This window comes from Chiloscyllium punctatum, chromosome 45, assembly GCF_047496795.1.
Source record: "Chiloscyllium punctatum isolate Juve2018m chromosome 45, sChiPun1.3, whole genome shotgun sequence".
NCBI lineage: Eukaryota > Metazoa > Chordata > Chondrichthyes > Orectolobiformes > Hemiscylliidae > Chiloscyllium > Chiloscyllium punctatum.
Window position 1 is genome coordinate 27,888,047 of NC_092783.1, and position 19,530 is coordinate 27,907,576.

General features: G+C 43.7%; 1 protein-coding gene across 1 annotated transcript in view; it reads right to left on the reverse strand.

The window, feature by feature from the left end:
• The window catches only part of LOC140467252 (choline/ethanolaminephosphotransferase 1-like), a 38,003-nt gene extending 21,249 nt beyond the window's left edge, over positions 1-16,754 (reverse strand). Inside the window, exons 1-2 of the mRNA XM_072563496.1 lie at positions 16,131-16,754; positions 3,301-3,448 (exon numbers count right to left, since the gene is read on the reverse strand). Coding sequence (XP_072419597.1) covers positions 3,301-3,448; positions 16,131-16,535 — 553 coding nt within the window. The 5' untranslated portion in view covers positions 16,536-16,754. The remainder of the gene's footprint in view (positions 1-3,300; positions 3,449-16,130) is intronic.
• Positions 16,755-19,530: the final 2,776 nt, after the last annotated feature.

Genomic DNA, 19,530 nt, shown 5'->3' on the forward strand with positions numbered 1-19,530 from the left:
AGGAGAGATGACCTCCTGGTTCCTAGGCCCCTCTTATTGCTCTACCAAACTTGGTTTCTGGGCCCTCTTCCTTTCCTTACTCCAGGGGTGATCCCATCCTATCCACCACTGAAGCCTAGTTTAAAAATGTACATGCTTGCCTGTAATGCACTTTGGCATGCCATCACACAAAGTCCACCCAATGATGTCAGTGAGTTCCCAACAAGCACACATGCGTAGTTGCCTGCAGTTGCTGGTATCAGCAAACACTGCCTTCCTGAATACGAGGTGTTCAGGAATGATAAGGTAAGTGACAGTACTGGTTAAGGGGAACATTGCAATGCTGGAGAAAAGAATACCCCAGAGAGAACTGATTTGACTAGTGCCAAGAAAAAAATAACAAGCAATTACATTGTTGGTTAGGTGACCAACTTGTATGTAAGGAAATAACAGAACTTCAAACTTATAGTGTAGTCATAATCAAGAACTTTAATTAACCAAATATTGACTGGGAATGCAATATTAAGAAAAGAAATATTCACCCAAGTTAGCCAGACATGACAACCCATAGCAATGGCACTTCCAGTCTAGAAGAATTTTCCACAACAATTTGTTTCCAGTCTAATGAGAAAGGAGGCATTGCTAGACCTGATTCTTGGGAATAAGGTGGACCCATTAGATAAAGTATCAATGGTGGAACGTTTAGGAAACAGAGATCATTGTTCCATAAGATTTAGGAAAGATGGCAGAAAAGAACATTGAATAATGAAGTGAGGGAGCTGACCTAGTTAAGAACAGAGCTGGGAGAGAAAGTGAGGACTGCAGATGCTGGAGATCAGAGCTGAAAAATGTGTTGCTGGAAAAGCGCAGCAAGTCAGGCAGCAAAGGAGCAGGAGAATCACCGTTTCGGGCATTCCTGAAGAAGGGCTTATGCCCGAAACATCATTCTCCTGCTCCTTGGATGCTGCCTGACCTGCTGCTCTTTTCCAGCAACACATTTTTCAGCTAAGAACAGAGCTGGACTGGAATCATTACTGGTACCCTAGTTTTTTCTATTAATAGGGATCATCTAATCCTTGGTGCACAGAAGACAACTTCAAAGTTTGCAGATGATATAAAACTTGGAAGCATTGTAGATTGGGAGGATGAGAGTTTATAACTAAAGGGTATTGACAAGTTGGCTGAATGGGCGGATAGGGGTGAAGTGACCCATTTTGGTAGAAAACTAATTGGAGTGTGTAAAGTATGGAGCACACCGTAGGGAACACAGTTGGAGTATATGTTATTCTAAGTTTTATTAAGGGGCAACGTTTACAAATGTACAGAGAGCATGCTGAGCATATATAGGACATTAGTTTTACATCAAATGGAGTAAGTGCAGAGTTATGGACAACACTCTTCTGGACGTGAATGCGTTAGACAGAATGAAGTTGTCAATAATGGTTCCAGAGAAACTTCAGTTGTGAAGATAGACTGGAGAAGTTGGGACTGTTTATCTTGGATTGGAGATGGCAGAGGTGAGATTTGATGGAAGTTTGGAAGCTGTATTGTGTACAGACCACCATACACAGTACATTAATATGTTGAAAGCAGTTCATAAAAGATTCCAGGCCTAACACCTAGAATGAGTGGCTTGCTTTGAGAAAATTTCTGTCCCCTTGAATTTAGACACGTCAGAGGTGACTTAATTGAAATATATAGGATCCAGAGTGGACTTAACCAGGTGGATGTGGATAAGGTGATCCCTCTTGTGAGAGAATCTAGAACAAAGAGTCATAATTTAAAATGAAGGATCATTTTAAGACAGATGAAGAAAAAGAAATCTGAGGGTTGAGGAGCTTTGGAATTCCTTTGCTCAAAGGGGCAGTGGATGCTGAATCTTTAAATATTTAAAGCAGAGTTTGATAGATTCTTTATGACCAAGAGAACAAAAGATCGTTGAGGGGCATGCAGGAATGTAGAGCAGAGGTTAAAATCAGATCATCACGATCTGACTGAATTGCAGAGCAGACTCAAAAGGCCAAGTGGCCTACCCTTTCTCCTTGTTCATTTATTCATCAAGCTAAACTCATGAAGGGTCTGGACAGAGTCAATAGGGAGAAACTGCTTCCACTCTTAAAAGGACCGAGAAATGAGCAAGTACAGTTTTCAAGTAATCTGCAAAGGAAACAATCGCGTTGTGAGAGAAAACCTTCGCACACAGTGAGTAGTTAGAGCCTAGGAATCCAACGCCTGGAGGCAGGTTCAACTGAGGTATTTAAAGGGCATTTGTTTCTAATCAAATAATTATCTACTTGCAAGGATATGGAGTAGAAACTGGAGAATGATACCAAGTCAAAATGCACCAAGAGTTAGTGCAAGCATGATGGGTTAAAGGTCTCCTTCTACACTAACAATTCTGGTGTTTTTAATTTTTGTAATTCTGTCAGACATCCAATATAATACTGCCAAACCTGTTTTGAGCTTGTCTGGGATTCTAAGTCCTCTGCTTAGAAAAGAGATAGTTCACAGTTTCACCTTTGAATGCAAGAAGTAGACAGTTATTTGAAGTGTTTGCCAGCTTGTTCCTGTCCTCAGAGTACAATTGTATTGCTCATGGGTTTGACCTCTTCTATTTCTTTCCTTTTGCAGGGACGGTTTACTCCTTTGTTTATCCCACACTGCTGAACTTTTCCCAGGTCTTGCGATGCTTCCTCTAATCATTGCAATGTGTTTCTGTATTTTCTTATATTCGTTCCAGTAAACAAGTTTTTCTTCTCTTTTGCACTTAATTTTTTTTTGAACTCATTGATTGATAATGTCTATTCATCCTAGATTCTTAGCATTATTCCTTCAAGGATATATCCTCTCGTTATAAAGCCCAAGATACAAAATGATAGAGATCCTTCTGAATTTCTTCTAGCACCTTGTGCACATACCCTCCCAGGTCCCTTGGCTCCTGTGTCCCTTTTAGAATTGCAGCCACTAATTTATTGCCCTTCATTTTTCCTACTAAATGTTTCACTTCACTCCTCCTTGTATTAAATTTGATATGCCAGTGTCTGCTCATTTCACCAGTCCATGTCCCCTTAAGGTCTATCACTATTCTTTCCTTAGTTTCCTGTATCGCTAGTCTCGATCCCGATGGAAACCCTTGTAAACCTTCCTCCAGTCTGAAAAATAACTGTTCACTACTACTACTTCCAGTCACTCCCATTCCAATTCTGGGCCTGCATTAAATGGCCTTCTAAAGCCATTGGTTGCAATAACCGGAATAATCATACAGGAGAGGTTTCTGTATATTCAGCTGATAAGATACACACCAGTTAAGCAGGGTCCTACCTGTGGAAAGTGAATCACAGCCATGGTCAAACAGTTCTCCAAGAGGACTACTGCTATTGGTTCTTCTCGCCTGCTTCCCATCTATAGCATCAAGAGACTGGTAGATGAAAAGGCCTAAAGCACAAGCCATGTATGCCCACAGAGGTGCCTGTAGAACACAGAAAATATCAAATGAGCCGAAACACAACACCAGACAATCTCACACACCAGAAGCAAAATCAAGGAATAGATGAAGAGAATCATATAGAACAAGCACACTGACAAGTGTGAAGTCGCATCAACTGAATGACTCTACTGTGAACAACACATTGGATCACAAGTAGCACCATGTACAGAAATAACAACTTATTATAATAGTGATCATACCGCATTGAAACACATTGGGATGTGTCATGGTCCTGACAGATGCTACAGAGATGTAGGTCAATCTTTTAATAAACAATTTCACTCAACAATATACTTGGGCTCAGATATGCCACCAGCTCAAAAGAGTAATGGGTTATATTAAGATGTTTCCTTTGTACCGTCAGAGCGATTTGCAATGGCACTGTCAAACCCTGTAGTTCTGTTGGAGGGATAAATGCAGATAAGTCTATTATGCAGGTCTCCAACCAACTCTGATCAAACAATATTCCCACAGTAATGGGCAGGACTGCTGCTTCTAACAGAAGCTGGGGGACACCCTTCACTCCTGAGCCATCTCAGCACCTACAATTCAAGTCTAACCTAGATAGCTAAAACAATCTGTCCTTTGCAGATAGGCTAACACAGTGATTGTCTGCCCAGACCTCTGGACCAGAGACAGAAAATTACACCAGTGAAGCCTTCAGTTTAGCTAAATTAATCTGGAGTAAAAAGCTAGCATCAGAAGTGGAGTTATTGGATTGTGGTACAAACTAAATCTGGCATTAGTCCACATAACAAGGCAGAAGCTTTCAGAACCATCTGTGCCTACAACGGTCAAGAAGGAGGGCTACCTCACCATCTTCCCGAAGTCCCCATAACAAAAGCCAGTTTTGGACCAATTTAATTCACACCACATTTGAAAGCATGTCAGGACATTCTAGACATAGAGAGCCTACAAGTCCTGACAATATTCCAGCTACATTTATGTGATTCTGAGATATTATTGGAATACATGTACTCAGAAATAGCTGCACACTTAGCTGAACTAGTCAGTTAGCATTGAGATGACAACAGGGAAGCGTGTCTTATCCACATGACAACAAAATCAAATTTAGCCAATTACTGTTCCAGTCTACTCTTGATCACCTCAGCAAAGTGGTGAAAACTTGCTCTCCCAACAACCTTCTCACTGATGTTCAGTCTGGATTCTGCACAGACCACTAACATCAGACTTCATTAGATTTAGTAGCAAAGGACAGAAGAACTGAATTCAGGTAGGGGAAGAGTGACTGCCCTTGAAGATCATATAACATAAGACAGACATAGGTCATTCAGCCCATTGCATATGCCTTGCCATTTAACAAGATCATGGCTGATTAATCTTAACTCTGCTTTCATCCCTTTTCCCCATAGTCTAGATGGCCTGATTGATCAAAATTCTCTGAACTTTGAATACACTTGATGACCTAGCTTAGTTTGTCCTCAGCAGGAAAGAATTCAAAATTCACTACCCTTAGAAAATAATCATCTGTCCTAAATGGGTGACCCCATACTGAGATTAGTTACTTCGGCTCTCCCACAAGGGGAAACCACCTCTCAATATCTCTCAGAATGACAAGTGTTTTTGCCTCCACCCACTCATTAAATGATCATTACCTCGAGCCAACCTCCTGACATCACCCCCCCGCCACCCCTACATACTACTTCTAACCAAATAACCATCCAACGCCCTGCCCACACCACAGCAAAAAAAACACCTTCGCCCTTTCTTCTTTTGCACATCACTTCAAATCGATGCCACCTTGCTCCTTTTATGAACAGGAACAGTTTCTCCCTTATCTACTTTATTCAGCCCACTCATAATTTTGAAAACTTTTACCAGATCTCACCTTAGGAGAAAGTGAGGACTGCAGACGCTGGAGACTAGAGTTGAAAAATGTGATGCTGGAAAAACACAGCAGACCAGGCAGCATCCAATGAGCTCATTCCTGAAGAAGGGCTTATGCCTAAAACATCGATTTTCCTGCTCCTCAGATGCTGCCTGGTCTGCTGTGTTTTTCCAGCATCACATTTTTCAACCCCAGATCTCAACTTAGCCTTCTGTTCTTCAAGGAAGACACCTTCCATCCATGGGTGTGGAGGGACTGTATGCTTTACTTACTGCTTTCTCTCAAAACTTGCAATGATCTGTGTACATATACACCTAGATCTCAGTGCTCCTGCACCCCTTTTAGAACTGTTCTCCCTATTTTTTTTAGATTACTTACAGTGTGGAAACAGGCCATTCGGCCCAACAAGTTCAAACTGACCCGCCGAAGCACAACCCACCCAGACCCATTCCCCTAAATTATTTTGTATTGCTTTTCAATGTCCTTGGTACAAAAACACCATCACCTTTCACTTGACTGCACCGAAGCGTTTGCTCACCAATTTGATCATTAAAACATATTGGTAAAAACAAGAGTCCAATCTCAACTCCTGGGAAACTTTGCTACCAACTTTACTCCAGCCAAAAAATATCCATTGCTAATTACTATGTCGATCACTCAGCATATTTTTCAATCCATCTTCCCTTTCAAACCCCCTAAAACATTGTAGGTTTCAATAAGAGCTTCTCCCATTCTTCTAAACTCCAAGCCCAATCTACTCCGTCTCAACTTTAAAGAAAGTCCCTCCACACCCAGACTTTTATTTGGACCTGTACCTGTCCTTAGATCAGGTGACCAAACTTTGATTTGATTTATTGCCACATGTACCAAGTACAGTGAAAAGCAGTGTAGACAGATCATAACAAGGACATAAAGATCATAAGGTGAAAAATAAACTTGGATAGAGTAAGGCATACAGGTTTCACTGCACAAGATGTGCGCCAGGCTAGATCAACATTAACAAAATCAGCATTATTTGAAGTTAGACAGTCCATTCCTCAGTCTAATAATGACAGGGAAGAAGCCATTCTTGAACCTGCTGGTACATGCTCAAGTTTCTGTATCTTCTGCCAGTTGTCAGCCTTTCCAGGGCAACGAGACATATAAATTGAGCCCATGGATGGGAGCTGTCATCCTGAAAATGCTCCCTTATCCCAACTTTTCATTGGTTAGCCAATCCTCTATCCATGCTAACAAACCACCCATAACACTATGGGTTCTTAACTTATTAAATAGCCTTATATGTGGTACCGCATCAAGTGCCTTTTGGAAATCCAAATGTTGCACCAACTTGTTCCATTTTATCTACCCTGCTTGTTACTTCAAAAGAACTATGATAAATCTGTCAGGCACAATTTACCCCTCTTGATTCCATTAAATATACTTTACATCCTTCGTAACAGACTCTGACATATTTCCAATATCAGATGGGAAGTTAATTGGTCTATAGTTACTGATTTTTGTCTCATTTTTTGAATAAAGATGTTGATTGGGAATTTTTCACACATCTAACATTTTTGGAAGATGAGCATCTATTATTTTTGCAGCCACTTCCTTTAAAATCCTAGGACCCAACCCATTAGGTCCCATTAACTTCCTTGGTATGTTTTCCTAGTGATAGCTATATTTATTTCCTCCCCTTCACTTTAGCTTCTTTAGTATTTTTAAGAATGTTGTTAATGTCCACTATGGTGAAAAATGACGCAAAGTATTTATCAACCCCTCTGCTATTTACTGGTTCCCTATTATTGCTTCTCAGTCTCATTTTCCAAGGGGTTTCTGCTCACTTTGGCCTCGTTCTTCCTTTTTATATATTTAAAGTGCTCACTGCCCATTTTTTTACGTTACTTAATTGTTTACATGGTTTGTTTTTTCTCATTTTGTTTTTGGTCATCTTTGTTGGATTTAAAGCTTTTCCAATTCTCTGATTGCCACTAAACTGTGCCTTGAAGTATGCCTTTTCACTCAGTTCGACACTATTCTTAACTTTGTTAGTTAATAATTGCCAGTTTGTCCCATTCCTAGAGTCTATATTCCTCACTGGGTTAGTTCATAGTTTCGTAGTAACAGAAGCACGAGTTTCCATTTGGTCCATCGAGCCAACTTCACCATTCACTAAGATTATGGCTGATCTATTCATCATCTCAACTCCTCCTACCTCCATTATCCCCATAACCCTTAATTCCCCTACCATGCAAAACCCCATCCAACTGTGTCTTGAATATATTTAATGAAGTGGTCTCTACTTCCTTGGGCAGAGGATTCTATAGGTTCATTACTCTCCAGGAAAAGCAGTTCCTCCTCTTCTACTAAAGCTGTCCTAAATCTACTCCCCCTAATCTTGACGTCATGTCCCCCAGTCCTAGCCTCACCCACAGTGGAAACAACTTGTCTGCCTCTATCTTATCTATCCCTTTTATAATTTTGTATGTTTCTATAGCATCCTTGGTATGGACTATTTTCTTAAACATCTAAGTTTAGCACAATTATTTCAGGCAGGCCAAGATTTCTCACTCTCAAGTGCTACGGTCACTATTCCCTGGAGAATTTCTGACCGAGATAATTTATTAAACCTACCTCGTTACACATTGCCAGATCCAGAATAGTCTGAATCCTCGCTTAACCCAAAACACACACTGTTCCAGGATACTCTCCCAAGAAAACTATGAATTCTTCTGTGTGGCTTTCTCTGCCAATTTAATTTTCCCAGTTTACAAGATTAGTCCTGCATGATTAAAGTACTGTCTTTTTCACACATCTCATAGACCTACACAACCTCTCGTGTCTTCTTCCCCTCATTATTTCTGATGTTCAATCATATGGATTGTATACCTTCCAGTCCTAAATTATTTCTCACTATTGTACTCATTCCATCATGTACTAACATAACCTAATACATTTCCCTTCCTTTTGAAAATTCACATACCTCTGAACATTTAGTTCTAAGCCTGATCTCCTTATAACTGTGTCTATATAATGGCTAGAAGATAAAATCGATTAACCTGATACAGTGTGCACTACGTACTTCTGAGGATTACACAATATAGTAGAAAAGGGACAGGAGCAACATGGATGCAAAATTGGCTGACGGATAGGAAATGGAGAAACTGGGTATTTTATGGGTTTGAGGGAGATTTGTAGAGGAGTTCCCCCAGAGATCAGGTATTGGAGCATTTGCTTTTCCTGACATATATTAAAGATCTTAACCTGGGCATCGAAGGGACAATTACAAAGTTTGCAGATGAAACTTGGAAGAGTTGTGAACAATGAGGTCCACAGTGTGGAACTCTAAAATGATGCTGACAATTCGGCAGGGTGGGCAGTAAGGATTAATGCAAGATGTGAACAGTGATAGACTTTGAAAGAACATTGAAAGATAACACAAAATAAAAGGTAGAATTCCAAAAGCAGGAATTCCAAAAGGTAGAATTGCAAGAGCAGAGAGATCTGGGTATATCTGAGCACAGATCATTGAAGGTGACAAGACATGTGGAGACAGAAGTATACCATGCAGTACTCTTGGTTTTATTAATAGGGGTGTTAGAACAGAGGGGTGATGTATAAGACACTTAGTATTCATTCATGAAAAATGGGCACCACTGGCTGCGCCAGCATTTGTTGCCAGTATCTAGTTGGCCTTCAGAAGGTGATGGCAAGCAACTTGAACCGCTGCAATCCATTTGCCATTGATAGACCCACAATATCAGGGATTTCCAGGATTTTGACACAGTGACAGAGAGTTTCAAGTCAAGGTGGCTTGGAAAGGAACCTACAGGTGATGGTACTTCCATGCATTTCCTGCCCTTATCTTTCTAGATAGAAGGAGTTATGGGTTTTGAAGATGACGTCAAAGGATCTTTGGTGAATTTCTGCAGTGGTGGAAGGAGTGCATGTTTAAGGATGTGCTCCCAATCAAGTGGGCTGTATTACCCTGGATAGTATCGTTTCTTTTGAGTGTTGTTAGAGCTGCACTCATCCAAGCAAGTGAAAGGTATTCCATCACACTCCTGACTTGTGCCTTGTTGTGGTGAACAGGCTTTGGGGAGGCAGGGGGTGAGCCACTAGACACCATTCCTAGCCACCGACCTGCTCTTGTAGCTACAGTGTTTAATCCAGGTTTGTACAGTTAAATTTCTGGTCAATGTTGAAATGCTGGAATTTAGTGACAGAACAATGTTGAATGTTGGGGGGTGGTAGATTGCCTCTTTTTGGAGATGGTCTGCTACTCGTGTGCTGCCAATTTGTTATTTGCCAGTTTTCAGCCCAAGCCTGCATATTACCTACATTTTGTTGCATTTGAACGTGGACTGCTTCAGTATGAGGATTGGTGAATACTGCTGAACAGTGCACAGTGAACAGCCCCACTTCTGACCTTATGGAAGGAGATAGTTGATGGAGAAGACGGTTGAACCTAGGACACTGCCCTGAAGAACTCCTGCAGAGATATACTGAGCTAAATTGACTAACTTTTATGATAAGGTCTGTACTAACAGATTACTGTGCATGTTAATAGATTAACATGCATAGATTAATACATATGCATCAATCCTTATGCTAGCATTGTATGGAGTGCTGCTGGTATTGTTAATCATGGTGTTCTCTTTAGTTGTTCTGAATAATGTGTTTATTCACTCATGGGACACAGACATTGCTGGCTGGGCCAGAATTTATTGCCTGCCCTAGTTGCCCTCAAGAAGACAGTTGTGAGCTGCTTTCTTGAATTGATGCAGGTAGAACCCAATGCTGTCAGCAGAGTGTTCCATCAATGTATTGAAGGATGAAATTTGTAGGGAACCCAGAAATCTCTGATGAACTTGTACACAAAAGGTAGTCAAAAAAGTTGTGCTCATTACAAATCTAAATAGCAAACTTATTTAGAGCCTCTGCCTTCACAAAGTTGCCTTCATTGTCAATAACGAAGAGGATGCAGTCAGTATCATTGCTAGGGGTTGGTAGAAAGGCAATTGGATTCTATAAAATAGATGTGGTTAAAAGGTTTGCCATAAAATCAATAGAAAAGTCACTTAGTCTGGATGAGCCATAGACAGAGGGAAGTAAACAAAGGCTCTAAAACAATCTTCCCATCCCATTTTGACATGTCAGTGGAGGCAGATTCTGGAAGACTGGAATACTCGAGCATTGTGCCTTAGCGGTTATCACTGCTGCCTCACAGCACCAAGGACCCTGGTCCAATTCCAGCCTCGGATGACTGTCTGCGTGGAGTTTGCACATTCTCCGTGTCTATGTGGGTTTCTTCCAGGTTTCTCCCATAGTCCAAAGATGTGCAAGTTATGGGGAACTGGCCATGCTCAATTGCCTGTACTGTGTAGGGATGTATAGGACAGGTGAATTAGCTAAAGGAAATGCAGGGTTACAGGGATAGGGAAGAGAGTGAAGCCGGTGGAATGCTCTGAGAGTCAGTGTGGACTTGTTGGGTCATACAGCCTGTTTCCACACTGCAGAGATTCTATAATAATCCTATCACTGTCCAAAAATAAGGATATAAATCCACCAGGTACAAATCAGGCATCCTTACACAATATTTCTATCCCAACAATTCTCCAATGCAGTCTTGAACGCCTAATTGAACCTGCTCCATCACACTTGCAGGCAGCGCATTCCATTCCTGAACTACCTGCCGTGTTTTTTTTTCCTCATCGCCCTAGCTTCTTTTGCACTTTACATTAAACCTATGCCTCTCATTCTTGTTCATTTTATGAACGGGAGCAGCTTCTCCCTACTTACACTATCCAGCCTGTTCATGATTTTGAAAACCTTGATCAAACCTCCTGTCAGCTTCCTTTCTCTCAAGGAGAACAGTCCCAGCCTCTTCAATCTATTCTCATAGCTGAAGTTTCTCATTCCTGAAGGCATTCTTGCATACCATATTTGCACTCTCTCTCTCTAATGCTGTCACAAAGCTGGTTCCTTTTCTCAAGAATGCAGTGCCCTTGGTTTTTTTCAGAATGGTAATAAACTGTTCTCGGTGCCGATTAGTCTTATTTGGTACAGAGATTAAAGGGCATTGAGGGGCCTTTTTGTTTATCTGTAAACAGATGAGACTTCAGGCCAAAGTGGTCATGCTTTCAAAGTGACCTGTAGAATGAAAGGAGAGTGGTCAGCTCTCCAGGTGAGCAGTTTAGTTCAGTCCAGAACTGGTTGGGACTTCAACAGTGAGCTGTGTGAAAACTCTCTCTTCTGCCTTTCTAAACTTCAACTTGTAAGCATCTGACCCTTTTTTATACTGTATTTTAAAAGGGGTTGTGCATATTTGGAACAGCATACTTAAGTCTAGTTTGGATAGACTGAGTTCTGTAGGTATTCTTTATTCTGTTCTTTGTGTTTCATTGTGTAATTTTTTGAATTAATTTTTGTCTGTGTTAAAATCTAGTAGTCAACTCAGCTGCCTCACGCTGGATAATTTTTACTGTGTACTTCCTGAAACAAATTGCAAAGTTAAGGTCTGGGCTGCCTGCTTAAGAATGTTTTGAGTGGTCTGGCCTAGTCCATAACAATGCATTCATATCTTCCCTATAATGTTGCATCTACAAGTACACATAATATGCAAGGTAATTTCTAACAAAGGAAAGGCAATGACCAAGTGGTATTATCACTGGACTAGTAACCCTTAGCTAAAGTACCAGGATCCCAAGTTCAAATCCCACCACTACAGATGGTGGAATATATATTCAAAACAGATATGGAATTAAGAATCCAATGATGATCCTAATGGAAAAAAACTCCACAGAAACTGCTTTCCTGTCACCAAGTCACCCTTTATTTACTGTGCATTGTACTTGACACTGATCCAGCTCCCTCAATGCCAGTTCTCAGAAAGAACAGAACCTCTGACACTTGTTCTTTTGACACTCCTGTTTATGTCTGTCAGCCACAGCTCCCTGATTGGACCAGGTTAACAGCTCCAATCACTACACATGAAACCACTTTGAAAGTAAAAGCAAACCTATTCAATGGCAACAGCTCTGTACTTTAGTGTATATTTTACCAAACCGTTTAGTAGGAGTCAGTCATTTATAATTTATCACAATCTATTCATTAACAAGAATTGTATTAAACACATTATGAAATCTAACAGGACATACACGTTTCATCTGATCTTAAAAATTAAATATGCTGTCCAGTAAACTGTTCAATGGTAGGATTGTAAGTGATGAAATTAATGCCATATGTAATAGAATAAGTAGCACTGAGCCACATATTTGTTTTGTCACTGCCAAGCAATATATTTTACCATATATATTTTGAATCAAGCAGCTTAATTGTAATATTGTTAAATTATATTTAAGGATCCACCTACACCCAAATTAAAAATGTACTGATGGGGCAAAGGCAGGAGATTAGCACGAGGCCATGGTGCTCATTGAAGAGCTGGTACACACACGATGGGACAAATCACCGCCTTCTGCACTGGGTTCAAAGGATTTGAATTATTATAAGTTGGAAGGAAGTTAATAATAGGATGCTCAGGAGACTAGAAGAAAAGAGACACAAAGCCAAGTACTCAGTATGCTTCAAGGAGAGTTGAGATAGCTATAACAAAAGAAGAAGTTACTTTGATACAAAGTCCTGGTTAGACTATAACTGATGTATGGTTGTGAAAGGATAATAATAGATTTGGGAGGAATGCAGCACAGAATTAATTATTACAGTCACACACACATTACCATGCATCTCAAAATAGTTCACTGAAACACCTCTGAAACACCTCTGCAGTTGACTTTTTTTTACATTAAACCATTTAGGAATTGGTGTGTACACAGCAAGGTCCCACAAACAACACTGTGATAATGACCAGATAACAGTGGTATGAAAATTTGTTTGGTCACTCAGGAAAGTTATTAAGAAATACTCCCTTCACAAAGTATAGCAGAAATGTGGATCATACTATCTCAAATTGTGAGCCCAATTAATAATTTGTAAACAACCAGAGAATGCTGGAGAAATTCAGCACATCTGGCAGCATCTGTAGTCAGAGAATCAGAGCTAAAGTTTCAAGTCCAGCGAACCTTCATCAGAATGAAAAATAGGAGATGGTTGCTTAACTTCACTCAAACTATTCACTGAGACATCAGTGATCTCAATTTCTTTGCATTCCTTATTCATTCTAACCTATGTCCCTCCAAAGTTACTGCACTCTCAGATCTAACCCTGACGTTATTACCAAGCCTGCTAACAAGGGTGGTGTTGTTGTTGTCTGGTGTACTGACCTCTATCTGTGAAGGCTGAGCACAAGCTCTCGCATTCCTTCTCTCTGCTGCTGCCCCCTCCCCGACCACGATCCCTTCACGTGACATCAGGCAGATGTGTCCACAACCCACTGAATGGGTCAGGGGAGCAGAGTAATCAATGTATCATTGACAGTTCTCAATGAACAGGTTAATTGCAGATAAGAGACCATTGCCAACTTACCTCACTTCATCTGGGAATCTCCTCCCTCTTCCCCCAAAGCTTCACACCATGTAGTCTCCCAGCCTCATAAAACCCAATTCTCCCCTTCCCAAAATCAACAAGCAGGACTGACCATTGTTTCAGTCTGTTCTTGCCCCACAGAACTTATTTCTTCCTACTGTGACTTGATTGTTGTCCCCCTCAACAAGTCTCTTCCAACTTATATCTGTGATCCTTCTAACATTCTACGTGCATTCAAAATTTTCAGTTTGTTGGCACCAGCTGTTGTCTCTTTATTATGGAAGTGCAATCCCTGTACAAGTCCAGGACAGTCTGAGGGCTCTCTGCTGTTTTCATGACAGGAGGCTTGAACTTTCTCATCCATCACCACCCTCCTCTGCTTGGCTGAGCACATCCTCACTTTGAACAACTTCTCCTTTAACTTCTCTCACTTCCTCCTGATCAAGATGTGGCCATGGATACCTGCATGGGCCCCAGGTGTGCCTGCCTCTTTGTGGGCATCATCAAACATTCCTTGTTCCAGTCCTACTCAGGCTCCCATTCACAACACTATCTCCAGCATATCGATACCATCATCAGTACTGCTTCCCTCTCCTGTCTGGAATTGGAAACAATTTATCAACCTTGCTTCTAATTTCCACCCCATTCTCACCTTCACATGCACTATTTCTAACTCCTTCTTCCCCTCGCTCAATATCTGTTTCCATTCCCAGGGATAGACTGGCCACTGATATCCACTACAAACCCAATGACTCCCACAGTTATCTTGACAATACATCCTGACACAACTTTCTGAAACAACTCCATTCCATTCTCCCAGTTTCTCCATTGCTTCTATTCTGATGACGCCACCTTCTGCAGGCGCCACAGAGTCATAAAATCATAGTCATACAGCAGAAACAGACCCTTCAGTGCAACCAGTCTGTGTCAAACACAATCCCAAACTAAACTAGTCCAACCTGCCTGCTCCTGACCTACATCCCTTCAAACCTTTCCTAATCGAGTCCTTAGAAATGTCCAATTTTCTTCAACCAAGGATTTCTTCAGCTGATCAATGCATTCCCACACTTCATCTCTTCTTTCTCGGTTTGATTGATCCCCCAAGTTCTCGGTTTCTACCCTGCTAGCATCGAAAGGATTATAAAAGTTGCCATTTCTGCCACCTCCAGCAGCATGCCACCAGACAAACATCCCCCTCCCTTATCAACATTGCACGGAGACTGATCCAATCTGGACACTGGTCCATTCCTCAGCCACTCCCAACACCTCCATGGCATCTTCCCATGCAACCACAGAAAGGCTAACACTTGCCTATTTACCCCCTCCCTCATCACCAAGGCCCCAGACACACCTCCCAAATGAAGCAGCCATTTACCTGCACTTCATTCAACCTAGTATTCACTGCTCATAATGTGACCTGCTCTAGATTAGAGAGGGGAATTGCTGCCTGGGTGACATCTTTGCATAACATCTGCACTGTCTGTATAAATGACCCTGAGCTTCCAGTTGCCTGCTACACCACCGTATTCCAAGCTAACATTTCCGGCTCAGGCCTACTGCAGATGTACTCGTGCTCAAGTGAGACTCAGCACAAGCTGGAGAAACACCACCTCATCTTCCAGCTAGGCACTTTAAAGCCTTCAGGACTCAACATTGAGTTTAACAACGTCTGAACATAAACACACCCACTTGCTTGTTTGTTCCTTTCCCCAAGCCACTAAGTCTTGCTATGAACGGGCTGGGCCTAGCACACCAACCAATTTTCAACCATTTATGCTTCTCATCAGCACCCTCCTAGCAAGTATCCCTCCTTCAGTTTATCACCAGCGATGTATATTTGAACATCCTATTTTCTCTCTCCAGGCATCATCTTCAAATATTCTTCTATTCCCTCCCCAACTCCAGTCATTTTCAGTTCTGCATTGGACTTGAACTATTCATTGTTTTTTTTCCTCACCACAGATGGTGCCAAACCTGCTGAGTTTCTCCAGCATTTTCTATTTGACCTTCAGCTTTCCAGCATCTGTGGTTGATTTTTAGGATCCTGATACATTTACACGAACCAAAACTGCTGCACAAAAGGGAAATAGATCCCAGGAAGACAGGATATACATCAGCCACATTCTAAATGGGTTATAGGAGCTAAAGTATCTCTTCGGTTTCTGTGTTTCTGACAGCCAGTTCATACATCCAAGTATTTTACACACTTGCTAACCTAGTCATCAGGCAGTGGTCTACATCTACACTGGTTTAACCAGTTTGGCAGGGTCATCTGGATATTGAGAAGTCTTGGTGAGCAGACAGGCAGTAGCACATCCCCTTAGTGATAGAGTGTGTGGTACAGACCTGTTCAGTGGCGGTCGGGCAGTACATCATGAGGATGAGAGTGGTGCAGACATTGAGGGCCAGGCCGGTGATGGTGATGAGATTAGGAGCGACCCAGAGCGGGAGGCGGCGGACCAGCCACTCCCACCAGGCCTGCATGACGGGCTCCAGCAGCGAACAGCCCGCGCTCCGGTACCGGTGCTCCTCCAGGCGCTTCAACTGCTGCCGGTTCAGGGGCTGCTGCAACAGCGAGTTCAGGCCCAGCCCCAGGCCCAGGCCCAGGCCCCGGCCCGGGCTTCGGCCGCTGCCCGTCCCCGCGCTCCCACGGCCCGGCCGGTGGGCGGCGGACGGCGGGCGGTTCATGGCCGACCCCGGGTGCACCTCCCCCGCATCAGTCCGCCGCGCCGGGCGCCGCTCTGCGTTCATGGAGCCGGTGCTCGGTCCGTCAGAGCCCGGCCCGATCCGGCCTTGCCCCGGGCCCCGAGTCAGGGTTGTTCCCCTCGCCCCCTCAGATGGACTTTCCGCGGGCGGGCGGGCGGGAGGCCGGGCGTCCTCGGGCTCGCTCCCTCCCTCCCCGGGCTGACGGCGGGCTCCCCCCCTCTCCACGTCCCAAGGCCCCAAGACTGACTCCGGTCTCGCCGTTTCCCTGGACACTGCCGCCACTGACCCGGAAACACTGAAGGTCAACCGGAACTGACGCGCCGATGGGTCAGGATTACGTCGAGGAGGAGGAGACTCTCCCAGCCGGGCCTCTGGGGCTAGAGGACAGACATTACCCCGGGAGGCCGAAAACAACCCAATACCCGGGTCACCGGGGGGGGGGGGGGACAGGGATCGGTGTGAGGGTCAGTGACTGAGGAGGGCCGCAGGGTCTGGGGATGGGTCAGTGACTGGGGATGGGTCAGTCACTGGGAAGGCCACAGGGTCTGGGGATTGGTCAGTGACTGGGGATGGGTCAGGGACTGAGGAGGGCCACAGGGTCTGGGATTGGTCAGTGACTGGGGATGGGTCAGTCACTGGGGAGGGCCACAGGGTCTGGGGATTGGTCAGTGACTGGGGATGGGTCAGTGACTGAGGAGGGCCACAGGGTCTGGGGATGGGTCAGTGACTGAGGAGGGCCACAGGGTCTGGGGATGGGTCAGTGACTGAGGAGGGCCACAGGGTCTGGGGATTGGTCAGTGACTGGGGATGGGTCAGTGACTGAAGATGGCCACAGGGACTGGGGATGGGTCAGTGACTGGGGAGGGCCACAGGGTCTGGGGATTGGTCAGTGACTGGGGATGGGTCAGGGACTGAGGAGGGCCACAGGGTCTGGGGATTGGTCAGTGACTGGGGATGGGTCAGGGACTGAGGAGGGCCACAGGGTCTGGGGATGGGTCAGGGACTGGGGAGGGCCACAGGGACGGAGAATGTTGTTCGAGAGGGGATCGGGAATGGGCTCAAGGATTAGGGATGGTGTTTGGGACTGGAAATGGTGGCAAGGTCTGGAAAGTGATGTCTGGGACTCAGGAGTCAGGAACTGGAGAGTTAAGGGTTAGAGAGCAGGACAGGGTCTGGGAATGGGGTCAGGGATTTGGAATGGGGTTAGGTACTTGGAATGCTGTCAGGGTCTGGGGAGTAAAGTCATGACTGGGAATGCTATCGGAGATTGGGAATGGTGCCGGGGACTAGGGAGGCGACTCAAAGCCTTGGATGTTGTCGTGGATTAGAGAGGGGCTCAAGGCCTGGAGAATGGAGTCAGGACTGGGAATAGGGTCTGGGACCAGGAATCGGGTCAAGGACTGGGGAAGAGGGTCAAGGCCTGGAAGAAGGAGGTCAAGGATTGGGGAGGTGGTCAGGGACTGATAATGATGTCAGGGGCTGGAGAATGGAGTCAGGACTGGGAATGAGGTCGAGGGCTCGGGTGGGGGTCAAGGCCTGGGGCGGGGTGGGGTCAAGGATTAGGGAGGGGTGTCAGAGACTGGGAATGGACTGCAGCTGATCAGAATGGGTTCAGGGACTGGGGAGGGTGTCAGGGACTTGGAGTCAGGAGATTGGGATCAGAGATTAGAATGGAGGTCAGGAGTTGGGGGGGTGGGGGGTCAAGGCCTAAGGAATGGGTCAGGAATTGGGTGTTAATCAAGGATTGGGGAGGGCTGAGGTACTGGTGAGATATAATTGGTTGGCTAACAAGGGGAAGGGGATAGAGATAAATTGGCCATTTTCATGTTGACAAACTAACTGGTGGAGTGCCTCAGGAATCGATGTTGAGGTTTCAACTATTCATAAATGATCATATGAAGGCACAGAATCTAGTCTACTACATTTGCTGAAGGCACAAAGATAGGTAGGAAACTAAATTGTCAAGAGGACATAGAGACTATTGGGATACGTTACGAGAGTTGAGAAAAAAATCAACTGCAATTTTATGTTCAAATATATGCGCTTGTCCATTTGACAGGAAGAATAGCAATGTAGCATATTATTTTAAATGGACAGAATTTGCAGAACTCTGAGGAACAGAGGGATTTAGTTATTGTGGTAAATGAATCACAAGATAGGTACAGCAAGATATTCTGAACAGAAATGGAATGTTGATCTTGACTGGAACAGAATTGAATGTAAAATTAGGGAGGTGTGCTGTGGCAGTGTTGAGGTAAAAACAATGTCTGCAGATGCTGGAAACCAGATTCTGGATTAGAGGTGCTGGAAAAGTACAGCAGTTCAGGCAGCATCCGAGGAGCAGTAAAATCGACGTTTCGGGCAAAAGCCCTTCATCAGGAATAAAGGCAGAGAGCCTGAAGGGTGGAGACTTGGCCTGTATTCCTGATGAAGGGCTTTTGCCCAAAACGTCGATTTTCCTGCTCCTCGGATGCTGCCTGAACTGCTGTGCTTTTCCAGCACCACTCTAATCCAGAATGTGGCTGTGTTGAGCCTTTGTGAAGCCGTACTGATCAACATTCAGTCTATTTATTTGTACTGGAAACAGTTCAGAGAATATTCATTCAAATGATTGCTGAGATGTAGAGTTAATTTATGAGGAAATGTTAAACAGGATTGTTAAAGTACAGATCTGAGACGACTCAGGGAATCCCTTATGGACTCAGACCTGTAAGCCTCTCTCTTGGTTCGTCCCAGAGATCATACTCTTTGGAAGTCTGGAATAAAAAACCCTCTTACAGGCAGATTAGTTTAACTTTAGTCATCCCCTTTATTTACCAATAGCATCACTGTTACAACATAACATTGATGCCTATAAGCTAAACTAACTAGGTTCTAATAACCTAGGTGAGTAGGGTACCAGCTCTTTAAGTACTCCAGCAGGCTACTCCGACGTACTGATACAAAGTGGCTTCCTTTATACAAAAGTTTAAAAAAACATTGCATGTTCTTAATTACACAGATAACAGTGAAAGACAATAACACGTGAGGAAGAAAAGTC